The sequence below is a fragment of the Papilio machaon genome, chromosome 2 (assembly GCF_912999745.1).
Source record: "Papilio machaon chromosome 2, ilPapMach1.1, whole genome shotgun sequence".
NCBI classification, from domain to species: Eukaryota; Metazoa; Arthropoda; class Insecta; order Lepidoptera; family Papilionidae; genus Papilio; species Papilio machaon.
The window spans coordinates 3,145,132-3,164,621 of record NC_059987.1 but is presented as its reverse complement, the minus strand read 5'-3'; the positions used below and the strand labels follow the sequence as shown (position 1 = coordinate 3,164,621).

At 33.1% G+C, this 19,490-nt stretch overlaps 2 protein-coding genes across 5 annotated transcripts in view; one reads left to right on the top strand and one right to left on the bottom strand.

Moving 5' to 3' along the window:
- Positions 1 to 9: 9 nt before the first annotated feature.
- Positions 10 to 2,396, bottom strand: LOC106717594 (basic salivary proline-rich protein 2). Its single transcript, XM_014511477.2, has 3 exons — positions 2,305 to 2,396; positions 1,503 to 1,664; positions 10 to 1,303 (listed from the first exon to the last, which is right to left on the bottom strand). Exons 1-3 carry the CDS (start codon positions 2,308 to 2,310, stop codon positions 272 to 274), a joined length of 1,200 nt encoding a protein of 399 aa, XP_014366963.2. The 5' UTR covers positions 2,311 to 2,396; the 3' UTR covers positions 10 to 271.
- A 3,116-nt stretch (positions 2,397 to 5,512) lies between these two features.
- LOC106717635 (cytosolic carboxypeptidase 1) overlaps positions 5,513 to 19,490 on the top strand; it is a 60,967-nt gene continuing 46,989 nt past the window's right edge. The window contains exons 1-6 of one of the 4 annotated variants that reach the window (XM_045684908.1): positions 5,513 to 5,558; positions 6,158 to 6,221; positions 8,603 to 8,737; positions 17,834 to 17,916; positions 18,086 to 18,176; positions 18,414 to 18,494. In XM_045684908.1, coding sequence (XP_045540864.1) covers positions 5,541 to 5,558; positions 6,158 to 6,221; positions 8,603 to 8,737; positions 17,834 to 17,916; positions 18,086 to 18,176; positions 18,414 to 18,494 — 472 coding nt within the window. In that variant the 5' untranslated portion in view covers positions 5,513 to 5,540. Of the gene's footprint in view, positions 5,559 to 6,157; positions 6,222 to 7,205; positions 7,357 to 8,354; positions 8,424 to 8,602; positions 8,738 to 17,833; positions 17,917 to 18,085; positions 18,177 to 18,413; positions 18,495 to 19,490 lie in introns of those variants that run through there. The other 3 variants (XM_045684913.1, XM_014511524.2, XM_045684925.1) reach the window with 3 other exon arrangements.

Sequence of the window (19,490 nt, the reverse complement as noted above, 5' to 3'; positions counted from 1 at the left end):
AAATTAATGATTTAATATTTCTGGGGAAATGGTACAATATTAACTTGTAACTTCTATTACAAATACAAATTATGTTTAAATAGTGGTTTCTATTTTTATTACGATAAATCCAGTCTTTTCATCGTTCCGCTTGGCAATAAAACCCTGAATCTTTTTGCAAATGGAAAATTATAACTATCGTTTTTTTTTTTTCAAATTATTAAATAACCTTAGTAATATTTTCACTCATGAACACTATCTACCATATATGTCTAATATTGTGTATAAGAATTTACTTGGCGGATTCAACTGATATAGTGTCTTCGTCATTTAAACCTTTGTTGGAGTTATCAGCTGAGGGAAAACCGGGAAGAAATGAACCGCCTTGGCTTGGGGGGAATTGAGGGAGATTTGGTAATTGCGGAAATTGGGGTGAGCCCCCTTGTGAAGGAGGGAACTGTGGAAGTGATGGCAATTGTGGAAGTTGTGGTGTCCCTCCTTGTGAAGGAGGAAATTGGGGTAGAGACGGTAGCTGTGGTAATTGAGGCAAGTCACCCTGAGAGGGAGGGAACTGTGGAAACGAAGGCAGCTGTGGGAACTGTGGAGATAATGAATCTCCTAATGAGGAAGGTGGTTGCGGTTGAGCAGATTGCTGTGGAGGTTTTTGTGAAGGTAAGTTGTCTTGAGTCGAAGCTGGTTGTTGTTGAAACGGTGGGATTGATACACCCTCTTGCGCGCCTGGAAATTGAGGTAATGATGGGAGTTGCGGGAACTGCGGTAATTGCGGGAATTGTGGGAAACCTTGGGGCAACTGAGGGAAAGATGCGAACTGAGAAATTTGTGGATTTTGCAAGTACGACGGGACTTGGGGTTGGGATTGTTGATCGGGAATATTGTTTGCTGTCGGTGACTGTGGTTGACCATCGGGGCTAGATGTTCGTTGGTCCTGTTGCTGATTGATGAATTCCGCTGATTCGACTACTGTCGTATCCGCATCACCTGCCGTCTGTTCTGGGGGCGGATTGCTCGGCTGTTGTGGCACACTTGGTTGTTGTGGTACACTTGGCTGTTGTGGTACACTTGGCTGTTGTGGTATACCCGGTGCAATTGGTGCTATAGGACCTGTTGGGGCGCTGGAAACTGGTCTTTGTGGTTGCCCCGTTGCGATAGGTGGAATCTGGGGATAAATCAGGCTACTCTGTGGAATGTACGAAGCAGTCCCTACCGGATAGTATGCCGGAAATCCCGGCAAAGGAGCGTAAGCTGTTACCGGAACATGATACGGGAATTGTGGTCGTACTCCGTACGTATATGATGCTGGCAACTGCAAAGAACGAAAATTGTGTTTTTAATAAACCTTGTAATCCAATTTAAAAACTAAATTTTCAACGATAGACAGGATGATGTGTGGCTGTGTAGACATACATATTAAAAACCATTTAAATTATTATAGTTTTAAAAATGTGTAATCATTTAGAAAACAAAGACGTAATCATAGTAAACGATCTTATAATTAAACTTACTGCATTAATATACTGTGTAGTAGAGTAAGCAAAGCCCTTAGTCTGTGGCTGCACGACGGTGTTGAGCAGCGGGGCGGTCAGCGCCACAGCCGCGCCCGGCCATGCCACCGCACTTCCCGCAACACCCCCCGCTGCCGCGCATAACATCAGTACCACCAACGCCTAGACATAGTTTCATAATTAACGAACCAATACAAATAATTCACTATAACTTGCGATCAAAAAAACCATTCATAATCCTTAACATTTGTTAATGACAGTGACTGTGAATTTGAACCCACGCCCATGTGTTTTATATCCCAAGTCGTAATTTTTAACTATTCATTAAGTATATAAGAATGGAGCTAAAATTCAAAAATTACTGAAACAGGAATCGACCATTATTTGTTGTTAAAAATATGATTATATATTTTGGTTCATTTTCATTTTCTCGGATTGTAAATTAAGAGACGCAAAATAAGTAGGTAAAAAAATTGAATAAACATTATTTTCGCATTTCATTTTAATCTTTCATAACTTAACAATTAAGTTCTTATGTCTTGGTAGTATCTTTAATTTTTGTAAATTTCTACAATTTACTAATGTTTATTTTTTAATGATTTACCCGACCCATTTTATAATGATTTTTAAAACAATTCTTTTACGGTATACACTTTTGATTTAAAATAAATACTTAATTGTACACAGTCGACCACGAATAAATAAAGAAATGGTATAGAGATACACTACACAGTTGAAAACATTTTAAAAAAATAACACTTCACGTTCGAGAGGATCCATTTTAATATTCTCGTACGCGTACCTTCATGACGGTGGCGCCTCAGTATCAAGATCACAGTACTTAATATAATTCTTTCGCTCCACTTATATATACTCTATGTCACCCCGCCCACGATACAAGAAAGAAAGGAACTAGATGCTTCTCTCGAATTTGTATTCAATAAGGCAGTTTATTTCTTACATTCATTGCATAACGAACACTTGGTATTTAAAAAAAATCGCAGCACAAACAGATGTCCTAATCTATCGGTATGTAGAATATTAGTAAATACCTTATCAGTTGATCTTGTTTTTAATCAAGTTCAAGTAATGTTATCGTTAGTTTCTGAGACCAAAATGCCCTCTATTAAACATAACATCATCCCTCACATTATTTTTGACAAAACAAAGAAAATCATATATTTTATGCAGGGATTTTGGGATTTATAAAAGAAAGTCGTGTTAGTTACACTATTTATAACTCAAGAACGGCTGAATCGATTTGACTGAAAATTGGTGGGCAGGTAGCTTAGAACCAGGAAACGGACATAGGATAATTTTTAACCCGTTTTCTATTTTTTATTCCACGCGGACGGAGTCGCGGGTAAAAGCTAGTTTCATATAAAATATTCTTATACATGAGTTATGATGAAAACAGATTAAAAAAAATGTGTTATGATAGTTTAATCACCAAGTTCTCTCACTTATTACAGTTACTTACAAACATAATAATAACGCAATACGATTGTACATATATGTGATCTGTAAAAATTACTTTATATTAATAATAATTTACAACAGCAAATAAACGACTTTTCTTCATTGTCTATGTTGAATATTTTTTTCCTTTTAATAAAAATAAGGTCAATATACCACATTATTCTTGTTTTTACGGTCTAAAATATACTATTGAGTATTTGATTTATCTGGATAAGAGAGGTATGTTCGAATTAAATGTTATCAAATATCGTAGCATAATTCTATGCCTTGTAATGTTGTTAGAGTTAATGTAAATCAGAGGCTAGTTTCAGACTCGGAGAGGGTCTTTCATTATAAGTATTTGTATAATTGTATTTTAACTTTAAATGGCGAGAAGACGAGGGGCAATAACATTTATTTTTGTTAATTATTAATTAATTAAATAACATATCTTTAACATTTGTAACTATTGTCTTCGGAAACGCCGGACTCAGCGGGGGCTTTCCCTGTCTTAACGTAGCCAGGATGAAGCCGAGATACGTCTTGAACAGCAAGCGAAGCGCGTCAGTATGTTTCACGGACGATATGGGCGTGAAGTACGCTGAAACAATACATAGCGATTGCATACATAAAAACCAAAACAAATTAGCTTTCTGTCAGATGGGAAAAATCACAATCACTTCTTTCGAGTTTACTAGTTACTTAATTATTACCTATATCTCGTCTTTTAGACCGTAGTTTCGCATCGCCTGGAGAGTTTAGAATCCCTCTTGGATCCAAGAAATCCAGCAAAGTATTTCTGTGGTTTTTCCGTCGAACTTCTTCTGGTGACTGAAAAAATAAATTATTTTATTGCTTAAGTCAAACGCAAATCTTTTGTTACTCAATTTTTGTGTTATTATTTTTTATTACAGTATTGTTATTTTGTCTAACTAGGCTCGGAAGGTCAGATTAAGTAAACAGACCAAGTATTTGTGAAATAGTATTTTTTAGTTTACGTAAATGCTAATAATTAGAAGGTCGGAATAAAACAATTGGCTCTGTCATATAACATTGCAAATATGTTTGCCATTACTCACCGCATTAGGACCGAATTCGACGACTGAATTCGTGATTACGATTGTCAATTGACAAACAACCATGGATAAAGCCAGCAATGTTTTTTTCTTATACATTATCAAGTACGTCTACAAGGAATCAACTTACAATCTGAATGTGATCTGTGGCTTCTATTTAGTGCGTAGTTTATGTGTTGATAAGTGTGGGTTTCTACTGTCGGCTAACTATTAAAACAAAATGTTATCCCTCTCATTATCTTTGAAAAGAATAGGGATGAGAATATATTTTAATACAAATATTGTGGCAATGGAATTTCACGGTAAGACTATTGTGTATTAATCTGTACAGATATTTATAAACATTTGTTGGGTACGTTTGTAATTAACAAATGCCGATGATGAAAAAGATTCATCTGGTTTATTAAAATACTTAAGTTGTGACTGAAATTGATATTTGAACTACTTGAGAAAGTCGCGTGGTAGACGGAACAAGACTTGCTTGGAAATGCATTTTTAAATCCGTCTGAAATTTCAAATCAAAATTATGTTAATTAACAGGTAAACTTTATATTATGACGAGCGAATGAACTCTAACAAGGACAAATACAGTATTAGTGGAATTATGTAATGTTTTATTAATGTTTTCATGTATTAATGCTCTCCTAATGGATCAACTGCCTTATTGGTTTCCTTAATAGTTATTACTGATGGTTGTAAGTCGTAATTGTTCACAAAACTCGTCTGACTAGGTTGCAAATGTCAAGTGCTCCAGGCCTTTGGGAGCTGGTCGATGGTTGCTAACTAAATGTCAGCCAATATTATCTGTATGTAATGAAATTTTAACAGCCTTGGCTTGGACGAGTGAACATTTTTTATCATAATGTAGTTTAATTAAAGGCGTGTACATTCCGTCCCTGTTAGTACTACTTTTTTTTTGTTAACTGTATCCGTTCAAGAATTTTAAATTAGTATTCGTCCTTCAGTTCATTTTTTATTACTTTTTCACTATTATTGGCATAAAATGTAAACAGTTTAAAAATAAGTAATTTTACACTTTTATCTAAATGGTCACATTTAGTGAGAGTGAACGTGATGAACGAAAATAAAGGGTTGCAAGGGAATAAAGTTAGGTGCGTCTCTATGACATTGCAACGGACGTTGGGAACGCCGAAACTATTAATTATGATAAATAGTAGTCTAAATTTTGTGATTCGAGTTAATTTAAATATATTAATTACCGATACACGTACCTAGTTTAAATATAAAAATAATTTACGACCAAAGAAAACGCGAATATAGTCAATTTAGTAGCAATAACTTCCGTGCAGGTTATTGCGAGATCAGAGTTACGACACATAAATACAGGCCATCTGCATTATTTGTGACACATTTCAAATGTCAATTTTTAGATCTGACATTTAATTTAAAGGTTATATAGTAGTTAAATTAAAAGATAGTTGTTGTCGGCAATGATATACATTTGCTTGTTTAACGAATCTACAATAGAATTAACATAAGGGTCATGAGTGAAAAATGCCAGGTTTGCTTGGATTTTTTTTCCTTAAAACAGTACACACACCTTACTTGCATACTTCATTTATAGATGATCTTTTTATACGAATTTACCATGTTAAACTTAGTCGTAACATCGTAATTCTATACTTAGATAGTAAAGTTATCTTCTTAAAGCGACCGTTAAAATTAATTACAAACAAAAACTCTAATTTGTGACTCATATACAATGTAGAGATCTCTCAAAAGATATTCGTTGTTTTGTACAAATATCAACCATATAGGTCTGCTGCTGAGATATATTATATAATCTAGATTGTAGGTCTGTATTTGTTGTAAAGTTTATTCCAAGGATCTCTGAACTTTGTAAACAAAAAATCTTCACTTATATTATGCGTACTTTCGCAAAACGCAACGTTATAATTTTGTGGAATATATGGGATAAAGTGAATTTAAATTGGATAAAATTAAAAGCTAATGTTGAACTCTAGAAAACGCAAGAAAAAGCTCTACCTTCATTTTGGTATTTACGGAGTTTGTGAACCCTTTGTTTATTGGGTTTTAATTTTATGTGGTTTATTGTAAATACATGTACATGCGTATTTAATTATAGATATATCATTGCAGGTGGTGGATACAGAAACCGATACAATTGTAAGCAATTACGCAGCCAAGAAATCCAAAAGAAGAAGTAAGTAATAAATAAACTTTTATACTTATATCACAATTGTAACATATGGCCGACGAATACTTGTAAATATTGTTGTGGTATACATCTTTTAATCCTTTTGTTTATTTAAAGATCAATTTTATTTACACTTTAAACCTGTTTTGTTTCGCATACTTTTACAAAACTGAACAAAGCCTTTTGTCCGCTTACTTTTCGCAGAAATTTTGATGAGTTTGTCGTCGTAAATGTAAGGTCGTATATATTACACATGAAAACAAAAATAAATTTAAGTGATTTCAGCTTCACAACTTTTTGTCAGTCCGAAATACGCCCGTACATAAGTAGCTAACAAGCCTCTGTAAATAACAGTTTTACTTAAAACATAAACAAATTTATAAACATCACTGATAAATATACTAAGAGTAGGTTTGAACAGTATTGTAATTAAAAAGTAGCCGTAATATCAATAAGTACCGACAATATTATTAGTCTGCAATTTTATTGATATTTTAAGAGCGCAAAATCGCCCCTTGTCTAAATGGAACCGATGAAAACAACGAATTAGTGAACAGTAGAGGTGTAAAGGTTGAAAAACTTTTTTGATGGCTCCACGAAAAATTGCTTCGAATTTTTAGTCGAGTTCATTCACATGATTCACTTGGGATGAAGTTGTTACATAAATAAATCTTATTTTTATCTTTTCTCTATGTTTACTTTTTTAAACAAATCGAAAACTTTTAATTAAAAAACGAATGCATTGAGTTCAATACAATCACTAAATGTGGCTTTTTGAATGTTACTCTTTTGTTTATTTTAACTATTTTACTACTAAATATTTTACTTTAAAAAAAATTGTAATCAATACGAAATTTTTTCGAGATATTTAGTCAATATAATGCAGTTAAGCAACATTAGTCTCTAGCACTAGAGCATCGCTGCATATATTTGTTTACGCGCGTGAAAAGCGATTATTTGGCACGAGTGAGGCGTCGCGCACCGATTTTCCCCTTCAGTTTTAGTCGGGCGGCGACCGGCGCGGGGCGCTGAGCTCGCTAGTCACAGCAGTCGCGCACCGAACACCACACACTGTTTATTTACAAACCAAGCGCTTCATATTCAAACACCAGCTAAGGACAATACTAAGCATCACACGCACGTACGTCCCACGTCGTAATTTGTACCAACTCGCCGCCACTCTTTCATTCAACGTGTTATCCATCCAAATTCTCTGTTGTTTTAACCTACATCCATAAAACTAAATCTGTACTACCTAATTGTATTAAATCACAGCTTTTCTGTTGAAAAAAAATCACACATTGTAGTTTTAATTAGTCCACCTCGTAGTTTATATTTATTCATTAATTATCTCACTCTATTATTTTTACATTTATATGTGCACCAAAATGTTATTATGTTTTTATTGTTTCAATAATATGCTTATAACTGTATTTTAAAAATGCGATTTAAACAAAATATTTTACAATGAATAGTTGACAATATAACTAAAAGCGGTGAATCAACTGCTCGTTGTGGACATATTGAAAAGAGATAAAAAGAACGTAACTCGTTATCACTCCACTAGTTTTAAATAGATTTTATACCCCTCTCAATTTTCATTAGCAATGTTAGCGTATTTCGCGTATTAAAAATATACAGCACAATTAATCTACTTTATATGTGGTTAATTATTTAAAAATTAAATTATTAAAGCTTGACATACATGAAGCAGGGCATAAGTTGCATTTCAATAATAATAAATAACAGTCTTTTTGTAAGGAACCTCTATCACTAGCTATATATAAATTTGACGAAAACTAATGAAATCTTTGTAGAACTATGGAAGACTATTCGCTAGGAATGATTTTGTTAATAAAATTGTCTTTTAAATTACATTAAAAATATAACATACAAAAAGAGAGCATTATATATGTTTCAAATAAAACCATTTTGTGCAAATGATTGCCTTTAATTACCGCACTCTGCATCTAAATTGCTTGTTATTGTAGAAACGAGAGATTTATTTACAATGCGGCTTGTGACAAAATTACATTTGACCTAATAAATATTTCAACTACAGACATTGACTCATTTTGATACATTCAAATACAAGTATTCATGCTAACAACTTTACTTATATTATACAATAGTCACATATAATCAAGCGGGGCCAAGTTAGTTTGTAAAGGTCTAAAGAGAGTGGGGGTAGTTAGAGAAATTACACAGGTGAGTTCTTTAACTACCCTTTTAAAAGGTTAGATTATCTTTTGTTATGTTGTTTTTGCTTTCAAGTATAAATAACTTAGAGAAATGTGTCTTATCTACGTAATCTGGGTCACTTTAAGCCGGGTTAAGCCGGTCCACTTCGTGCCGTGTATTGATTGCATTGAGCGTTATCTGTGCAGTGTACCGCATGGCGGACGACAGCTCGGCGGAGTGCCTCTTCGAGCGACTGCGAGTGTACCAGCAGCGGTCGCACGATGCGACCGAAGTGGCCCGCAACATCACCGCACGCATCAACTCTCGTCTAACATCTCACGGTATGATAACCTTCTTATTTGTTGCAAGCAATTGCCCACGAGATGGTCCGCGTCGAATTAGATTAAAATAAATTACTTAATAGTAATAAATATAGCCTACATCACCCGGGGATAGTATGAATTTCAAACAGTGTAAGAATTTTTCAAATCAGTTTAGAAGTTTCGGAGTCTATTCAATGCAAGCTAACAAATTAATCTTTCGTCCTTATAATAATAGGTATATTACTACTTAGTAGTGACCCTCCCCAGCTTAACACTACTACTGCCACAAACTACCTACTCATGTTGCACGGTTGCTAGAACTACACTGATAAATTCGTCGTTCGTCGACTACCCTTCGTTCAACAATATTATACATACATTATATTGTTCATCAAAGCGTTTAGTATATATATATATAATATAAATTAAAGAAAAATGGTTAATTACAATTCTTGAAGATACTAGGTAAAAACACGAATAAATATTTCTGATACAATTTGTCCGTGTTAAAAAACAATGTGTATTATTTACAAACAGCAAATGATAATCTTTAGCCAATAAAAACAATAAAAACAAAAAAGCAGCACAAACCGTATAAATTACAAACAGTATGTCACAAATAGCGACTGCAGTCACACGTACCATGTGTACGGGATATTATACTCTAAGGTTGAAATTATAAGGATTACATTATGTTGAAACATTCGTTACGTTTATTCATTGACTGGGTCGTATGTATTCCGACATGTAAAACTAGAAAATAATAATCCATTCCACTAGCAATTGTTCGCATCCTTCACGCATGCCTGTGTCTACAATTTTCATGTAAATTTTTAGACATTTACATGGTTTCTAATTAACTTTCTGTGTGCTAGTTTATTTTCTTCCTTTTTGGGAAAGAGAATAATTAATTTTTAGATAATACAATTGAGTAGCAACTTCTAATTTTTGTAGAACACTCCTCCCTCCTCGCACATATTTTCTTATTGATAAAGACCAAAGAGTGTCATCATTTTTATTATTTAACTTGTTTCTAATCTTAACTAATCGTTAATCTACATTTCCTAATCATCTATTACGATTGGGGCAGCTGCTCTGTTTGAGATCAAAGAATTAGAACTAGCTAAAATAAATACTATTAATTTTGTTTTATCAAACAGACTAGCGTTGGAATTATATAAAAACTAGCAGTCGCCCGCGACTTCGTCCGCGCACAGTTTAAAAATCTTAATAGGGGTATGAAAAATAGATGTTGGCCGATTCTCAGACCTACTCAATATGCTCACAAAATTTCATGAGAATCGGTTAAGCCGTTTCGGAGGAGTACGGGAACGAACATTGTGACACGAGAATTTTATATAATATAAGATACACAACTGTAGATCTTATACGATTTCTTCCGTTAGTTAGTAGTAATGTTGCGTTTCTTTTTCATTCTTTTCTTCTTGTTCCTATCTTAACTTTTATTCAAAATTAATTCTCCCTCAACTTTTCATAGATTAGTATTGTTAAGTTAAGAGTAAACGAACTCTATTAGTTTGACGCATTCTCATTTTAAATCTGCTCTAAGAAACTCTATTACTGATCTCTTAAGGACTTTGATTAAATGACACGTACCATAAAATTAAATGTCTTCAACGATTTTCCCACATAAATATCTGTGATGCAAATCTCCGCTTGTATATTGCGGACGCCAGGACTTATTGCATTGGAACGTTGCCCACGAGTCGTCGCTTTTGACGGGCTTCGCTCAATACAATACAAAATAATGCTAATTGTTTCGTGTTCTTTCGACATTTTATACCTTTCTACAGCGTCTTATGACTAAGTATGTGACAGATTTTTTTCATCTGTTGAAAGAGATTTGAGAGAGCTGGATTGTCAATTGGTATTTATGTTCATTGCCTGCCCGAAAGAAATATTTCATGCCAATAGTTTTGAGTGTATTGGATCCATAAGTATTTTTTAAGTATCATCAGTGCATAAATATTATTAGTTTATCTAATTCTATAATTTATAAACTAAAGTTCATAAATTAACCTCGATAGCTAACAAAAACTGAAGTAAACATGTTAGATGAATTTCTTCGATGTTTATATCTGTTACTATAAAAGCCCATACTATGGTACGTAAATCTTAGGATTTATTTACCATAGTATAGACTTTTACAGTCATATATCATATAATTGACTATAGCTATTTCTGCTAATAAGACCATTTGGAGATTTATACACAATAATAAACTTCATTACATATTGAATAATGATAGTAGATTCATTTGCTGTATGTAACATTTACTAATATAAGTATCACTATAACATCAATTGGTTTAACATTTACAAAGTCAATATTAACATTGAATAAGTATTTACAAAATGCCAATGAGCCATTTATTTGTGATTGATGTGATTGATGGTCACCTTGATTTAGTGATAAGTGAAAGAAGTCAATTATTGTTATGGACTTCGTAAGTGGAACATATTGGTTCTTATGACATTGGACTTGCATTATATTTGAGATCCCTTTCGAAATAAATATATCTAATATATAAAATTCTCGTGTCACAGTTTTCGTTCCCGTACTCCTCCGAAACGGCTTTACCGATTCTCATGAAATTTTGTGAGCATATTCAGTAAGTCTGAGAATCGGCCAACATCTATTTTTCATACCCCCTCCATTTAGTTTTTCTATCTGCGCGCGGACGGAGTCGCGGGCGACAGTTAGTAATATATACAAATGATCAAATAATGTAAGGAGTTTGCTACTGTAGTGGTATAGTGCTTCATAACTTTCTCCTATCATTTCGTACAGTTATGTTTTAACAAAAATTAGCCATATAGAGCTTTGACAACCAATGGTGTCATATATTGTGTATCAGAAGTACGACAACGCTATATTTTTCACACTCCATTTCACCAAAAAAAGTACAATTCATTCGAAAATCAATCAGCAACCCTCAGATATATAGACAGATCATGTAACTACTAGACTATCATGACTACACTGTGTATGAATTACCAGAGCTGTCAGCCCTTGCCAGCCAATCACTGTCAGCGGTTGTACTATAATCGTTGCTCGACCTTTGCTGAAGTAAATTAAGTCATCAATATGAAACAATTTACGTGACACTTTTAAGAATGTAAAAGGAAATAACATACAGCATATGGTCGAAATGTTTTTTTTTTACAAAGTAAAAGGTAAACTTATTAAACTTATCAAGTAAGACTTGTAATAATTGTTTATTTGGGATTGAGTAAGAGCACAATAGGGAAGGGATGTGGCGATAGTGAAAAATTAATGTATAGAGGAGTTGGCTAGTCTTGAAACTATTGTGTGTTTCCCATTGCGTCGATAGAATCCGTAGAGACAACGGAAAATAATTTTTTTTTTCTCTATTTTACAATTTTCTCAGCAAAGTGAATATATTAGAAAATCATTCCATATGATAGATAGTTTATGCTTGAATTGGATTTTTACAGTTTGAATTTTCTATGCCAAAAACGGAATTTGATTTTAAGTCAATTTTTTATTAATTTATATCACACGTCAGTGTACGATTGACAACCGGAAAGATATCAAATTATCTATATTTTGCTATAATTTTGTCTTATTTTTTTGAGTAATCGTTCTTGGCAGAAATTACTTTCATGTTTTAATTTCTCTGGACTACTATTTAGTAGTTACATCAGTACTTTCAAAATGTTATGTACTTTTAATATTAATAAAATGAATTATAATTTATAACCGACCTTTTAAATTATTTCCGAGATGTTAATTTGATTCTACTATACTAGCCATATCAACACAGATCTGTGAAAAAGATATTTTTGATACAGTTCTGGGAGACTTCTGTCTGCATTCAAACATACGTACTTCTTGTCCATGACTAAAATATATTTACAACGTACAAATAGAAATTTTCTGTTTTCCTGCCTTGTATAGGAAGTAATATTGCCGTTGCCTAAAGGAAACTTATATCATAAACGTTATGATTATTGCCATTTTGTTTGTCATCAGACCTTAGTATAATGAATACAAATAGTTACTTAACGATTTGCAGTTTTAGAATTAACATTGATTGTATAATTTAAATTCTAGAATGTATCTATACATAATTTTACTGCCCTAAATCTGAATACGTACTAAATCATATAAAAAATGCTACAAAATGTATTATGTAAATATCTATACATATAGTACAAATTCAATTTAAATAAATACGACTTAAATGAACTCAAGTAATATAATCACTTGTTTAAGCTTTACAATTCAAGTACGTATTTAATTAATACATTGCTAGTATTTTTTGTAAAGAATGCAAATAATAAACAAAGCTTTTATTAATCGTAATTGAAAAACTAGTACATGTATAACTTTCGAAGTTTGCCAAAACATTGTGCGTGATAAAAGTACGTTAATGACTTAGTAGACGCGTAGAATACTTTTGCCGAGCTTTTGATTATCCATTTTTTATTCAAATTGAATTATCATTCTTTTTTATACGCTGATAGGGATTAATTTTCTTTTACATGGGTAATTTATTTTTTCGTAACTGGTACGTCTCGTGTAAATGAATTTCTTTGGAAGTATATTTTTAATGATGTCTTATGTTAATATGTTATCTGTTAGGGTATATTGGTTAGAGGTTATTAGGTTAAATCTAATGGGTTCTCTTAAATCTTTTAATTTTTATTATTATTATGCACTAAATTTACCCCAAATCGCAAATCTTAACACTTGCGCGTCTTGCTTATTAATTTTAAAATCATTAATGTAATAGCATCATGCAAAACGTTAAAATAATAGCTTAAAATGCGACTTTAGTTAATATCAGATTATCTCGCCGCTCACTCAGAAATTTGCCCCTTTAAAAAAAATCGCATGTGTGCAATTAGTTTTTCTTCAACGCTAAATGTGTTTGATCCAGGGGGCTAGCTAGAAACTAATTTCAATTTGCAAAACTACGCATTCATTGTCAAACTAAAACTACTTCAAACTTAAACAAAAACTTTCCCTAACAAAACTTAAAACTTATAGAACATTAATCGTTGTTACAGCAACAATTCTCACAACAAACTGCCAGCATTTAATAATATAAATGATAGTACTTAAGCTACTAAATAGTGTTACTCGTATATCTGCAAAGGAATCGCGTGTTTAACAATCATGCAATAATTTGGTGCAGTGGCCCAAAACCCGTACCTGCTACACAAGTGTCACTGTTAATTTACTCCGATAATTGTATACTTGTTAAACTACCGAATACAGTTTAGAAATATATAGTATCGAGATCACCATTATTTCACACTTTGTTTATTTGATTTTGACCCCAAATAACCTATACGATAGAATACAGATTCGTATCAATCAGTATAAAACAGTTTATTGCACCTTGTAACTGTCACCTTGCAACGCCCTAATTGCAACTGATAAGAATCGATACGCCACCCTAGCCTTGTTTCTGTTATGGTGTTAAAACTTACTGAAATACTGCTCTAGATAAGTCTTAACGAAAGCATTATGTAGTGATATATATTTATTGTGAAACATATAACCACGTTTACGTCAATGATATTAACGGCGGTCAAAGGGTTAACACACATGTTTAACTAAACATTGTCTAATAGTATTTTTTAAACTAATACAGTATGATTCTAAATAATTTTCGTCTAACTCAATGTTATTAATCTTCATCAATCTCAATTAAGATCTTTGTCAATAACCTTCGCGTAGTGAATAACCCAGTGACAGGTGGAAAAGATTATTTTAAAGCATAATATTTGATAGCTTCATTAAAGCAAATGCGTCGTTGTTTATTTTGAATCCAACACATTCATCTTGTTACTTTCTTCAATACGATTTTCGTCAAATATGTATTCTTCCTACCTTTCTGGTTTTAGCAAACATATTTTCTGTTATATTTTGATCACTTACATACTTTTCATAGATTTAGTATTTATAGTTAAACTATTTATTCTGCTCCTCACATTCGATTAATACACTAACAGTAATGACTTAACCCAGTTATTCAAAATTACAATTTCATTAATTTATGTAAGATTCCCATGAAACTTTTTGAAACCTACGATCGTAATGCATAAACCAAAGAGTAACGAAATTATTACGAAATCGAATGTATCAGAAATAGACTACAATAGCAGACTGCACGCAGATTATACCGTGCAACATGCGAATTTTAATATTACATCTAATCGAACTACATCATCGATAACTAAGAAATGTTTTAAATAGCGCGTTTCCACCAGCCACGTGTTTATAGATTTCTTCCGGTTTATAATCGAAGCTTCGTAACTCTAAATAGCTTAAGAAATCATATAACTGCATTATTGATCAAAGATTTATAAAGACAAGAAACGACTTGGCTTTCGTTTAACTATAGGTTTAAAATACTTATAAATATAAAGGCAAATGGTACGATGTATGGATGAGTGTTTGTTATTATGTATTTCCAGAACGGCTAAAAGAATTTCCTTGAAATAACATAATCTGGAAGACCACAAAGGCTACTGATTAAGTTATTTTTTAAGTCCACGCGGACGGACTTGCGGGCAATAGCTAGTATTTTTTTTTATATCATAAGGTGGCAAACGAGCAAACGGCCACCTGGATTCGCCGCAATAGCGAGGCGACCATTGCCCATAGACATCCGCAAATGCAGATGTGTTGCCGACCTTTAATTAACGGAGAAGGGGACGCACAGAAAGAGGATATTTCTCCTTCCTATGTGTCCCCTCTTCCGCCAAATCCACTTCCCCTTCCCATCCTTTCCTATTAAGAAAAGGATGGGAAGGGAAAGAGAACTAAAATTAGGCCTCCTTATAAAAGCATAACTATTTTAATGATATAAGAATACTTAGTACTATAAGTGCATGTAATTTTTATAGAATGATGTTTGAAAAACATCGTACTTGTGATGTTCTTATATATTTTGTAGGACTTTTATAGTCGTTTGTACAAACTTATCCGTATACTAGTTATAGCAAATATTGAAATATTTATGTAAAAAAAAAGAAATGATGAATAAGAACCCATAACTTCTATGGCTACTTGGGACTAAGGCTTAAAATAGTGCTAGTATTCGACTGTCAAGTAATTTTTTTGTTATAATTAAAAGTTTAATTCCGTCAACTGCAAAGAAATTAATGAAAGGGCGATACAAAAATCACGTACAGTTGTTTACATTCACAAGGATCTAATTATATCGCGGTATAAATTAAGAATTGCCTTGACATTGACTCGAAACAGCTGCGGACCTCTTCGTATCTCGGCTCGTTTACCAAAATACACATAGATTAACTTGTAATTTCTATGTGTTAAAATGTTATTTATCATTTTTACTTCCTATTTCCTACTAAATGGCATTAATTCAAAATAAAATAACTATAGTGTGTTTACTAAAATGATTTGTTTGCCTTGAAACAGGTCGCGACGTTGGAAATGTAGTTTTTGTCTCCGCATTCCGATTTATGCATTTTCGTACTCTTGCAGTTTATTTATTATACTGATAAATATGTATTAATGTAATTCACGTATGCGTTTTCATTTTTTGACAATGGTAGCTACTAGCTACGAATAAACAATGAAAACAGAATAGGTGTTTTGAGCTTTGCAATGAGAAAGCATTCCACACAGAATCGGAACGTGTTTCTAAATTTTTGTCACAGTAATCCTGTAAGTGTGTAAGTAGTGTAATTTTTCACCGTCAATCGGCGATTTAAACTCTATTTTTAAATGTAATCTTGGTAGCAAGAGTTACGACTGTTTGCTGCTATGGCGTCAGCGTTTTATTCCACCCGACTGCGGGCTGAGCCCGTTGCCGGCGGCGGGCTGGTGACGCGTGTCGTATCGTGCGTATCCACTGGCAGGTCGCCAACGTCACGACAAACGTTCCCACGTCACTCAATATCATTGTTATCTCAGTGTCCTAACGAAGTAATGGTTTTGTGTAAAAACTTTAATTTTGTACATTGTTTATATTTTCACTAAAATAATTAAATTTTAATTAGAATGAGATGGATGGCTATCTACGCTTAATACCTATATAAGCTGTATAAATTAACTAGCTGTCGAGCACGACTCCGTCCGCACGGAATTAAAAAACTTAATAAGTAGCCTATGTGTTCTTCCAGACTATGTTTTACATCTGTGCCAAATATCCAAAGATCCACGGAGCCGTTCCGGAGATACTTTCTAACAAACGTCCATCCATCCATCCATCCATCTAAACTTTTCCATTCATACTACTATGATATAAATTCGTAAATTTTGATTATTTAATCATAATTTATTTGATAGCAAACAGTGCTTATAACCAAAACAAGATGTTATGCCAAACATATTGTAAATATAAACAGTAGGAAATGATTAAATTTAACAATTGCCCTCACAATGAAGCATCCCAACAGAAGCAAATGGCATTACAGCTGTCAATCAAACTACGAGTGTTGATACAACGGCCAAAGCCACCTGCGAATTTTAATTTACTGTGCAGACATTATGTAGATATCTGTCGTTCCTTCGAATTTACTTGACACCGGGCCAATAACATTTTTGTTAATTACGCCGTACCTTTGAACTGAGTAAGCAGACTTATAAATCGTTTTCTCCCTGTCCCACTGGCTTTTTTTTCACAATTTTTGGTGACTGGTTTATATACAAATACCGAATAAAAATGTAAGTTTATTATTTAGCATAAAAATATAAAATAAAGGCATCCCACGATCGTGAGAACTTTTTAATTATTGTCCCGCGATATCAACTCATCAATGCCAAATAACTGTATTCTAGTTTAGTAACGATAACTTAATTGAGTCAAGGGTAAAATGAGTACAGTAATTTTGTTTGTAACTCAATGTAAAGATCACTTGCTGTCCTCAAATTAGTAAAACAAAAGTCCCGGAAGGCGCCGTCACTCAACTAAAATGTATAGGCGAGGACGTCCTGTTCCTTCAAACAGAAACGCATTGTTAAAAATAAAGCGACAGAAATCAACTTATTTTCATTTGTGTGTTTCAGCAGTGAACAGTTATGGTTAAAACAGAACACTTGTTTTCAGTGTCTGTATTCTTTAAAAGCAATATTTTTCACTTTCAGACAAACAGGTTCGCCAAACAACACTGGAAAAGCTGTGGAACAAGCAAACTGGTGCCATTCCAGTACTCATCTCCATTTTAGAAGTAAGAGGTTTATTAAAGTTAATTTCTTGGTAAACGAAATATAAGTTCGAAGACATATATATAGAAAAATAAAAAAATAAGTAATTTAATTTAAAATAATATCACTTTATTGTACTAAGGGAAATAACTACGAAGATAGTAAGTAGTAAGTACTTATATTGTCTTACAGAATACAAGAGATCCTGCAACATCCACGTATATAACGTCGATTTTAAGAGAAACGCTGTGTTTGAAACAAGGAAAAGGAAAGAAGAATACAGGTAACCTTTATTTATGTAACAGATTATTATATGCTTAGATAGACAGATATAATATAGTTATGTATGTAGCTGAAAAAATAGGTATTTAGTTGTACATATTTAATCGATTTATATGTCTATATGTTGCGTCCTTAAATTTATTTTTTTTAATTTACGACGCAAAAAGCCATTTACGACATGATACTAGAATATTAAACTTATTTTAACAAATGTTTAACATATTACTTGGAACGACAGCCGCAAATGAAAATCAAGGAAACAAGAAGAAAGAAACCAAAAAGAATGGCAAAGAGAATAAAGCACCGTTAAACAAGAAGGGTACGTCCACTGCTGTGGCCCCAATGACCGTTAATTTTGCGTATTCGGTTCTTAATTCTGTTGCATTTGTTTTTTTCTAAAGAATCACTGGATATCATTAATATGCACGACTTTATTTACTTACCACATTAGAATCTCATGGAGCCTTGCCAATCACCTTTCTCCTCTCTGTGTGATCGAGTGACATTAGCGGCATACCTGCAACCTGCAACTCGCTGCAACGATTGCTTAACACTGAACCAATTGAAACTTGACCTTGTTCTAGTGATGTATGTTTTCGACCGACACAATGCAAATTAACATTCTCACGTTGGTTATGCACATAGCATGCAAAGCTCTACGTACTGGCATGATTAAATTTGTGCTGCAATTTATACTAAAAAAATAATATACCCATCCAGGGGTATAACTTTGTTATTTTGTTCCACAAAATCACGTTACAACAAAATAATTTAATTTAAAATATGATATATATTATTATAAAATCTATATATATAAAAGAAAGTCGTGTTAGTTACACCATTTATAACTCAAGAACGGCTGAATCGATTTGACTGAAAATTGGTGGGCAGATAGCTTAGAACCAGGAATAGGACATAGCATAATTTTTACCCCGTTTTCTATTTTTTATTCCGCGCGGACGGAGTCGCGGGTAAAAGCTAGTATGATATAAAAAAAAAATGAGACCAATCAGCAAGCACTTCCTTTCGATTAAAATAATTTTTATCAAAATCGGACCACCAGGGGCGGAGATTCGCAGTAACACACATAAAAAAACAGTCGAATTGATAACCTCCTTCTTTTTGAAGTCGGCTAAAAATTGTAATATAATATCATTAAAAAAAGTCGTGAGTTCACAGTCATAGTAGAAAAACTGGTCAGTTATTAAAATCTCTCCTTTACAAACAATACAAATTAAATTATACATTTATTATTTATGAGAATAGGGGTCATTATAACAATCTAGTTTCCTATGATCATCAAATATTTCCAAGG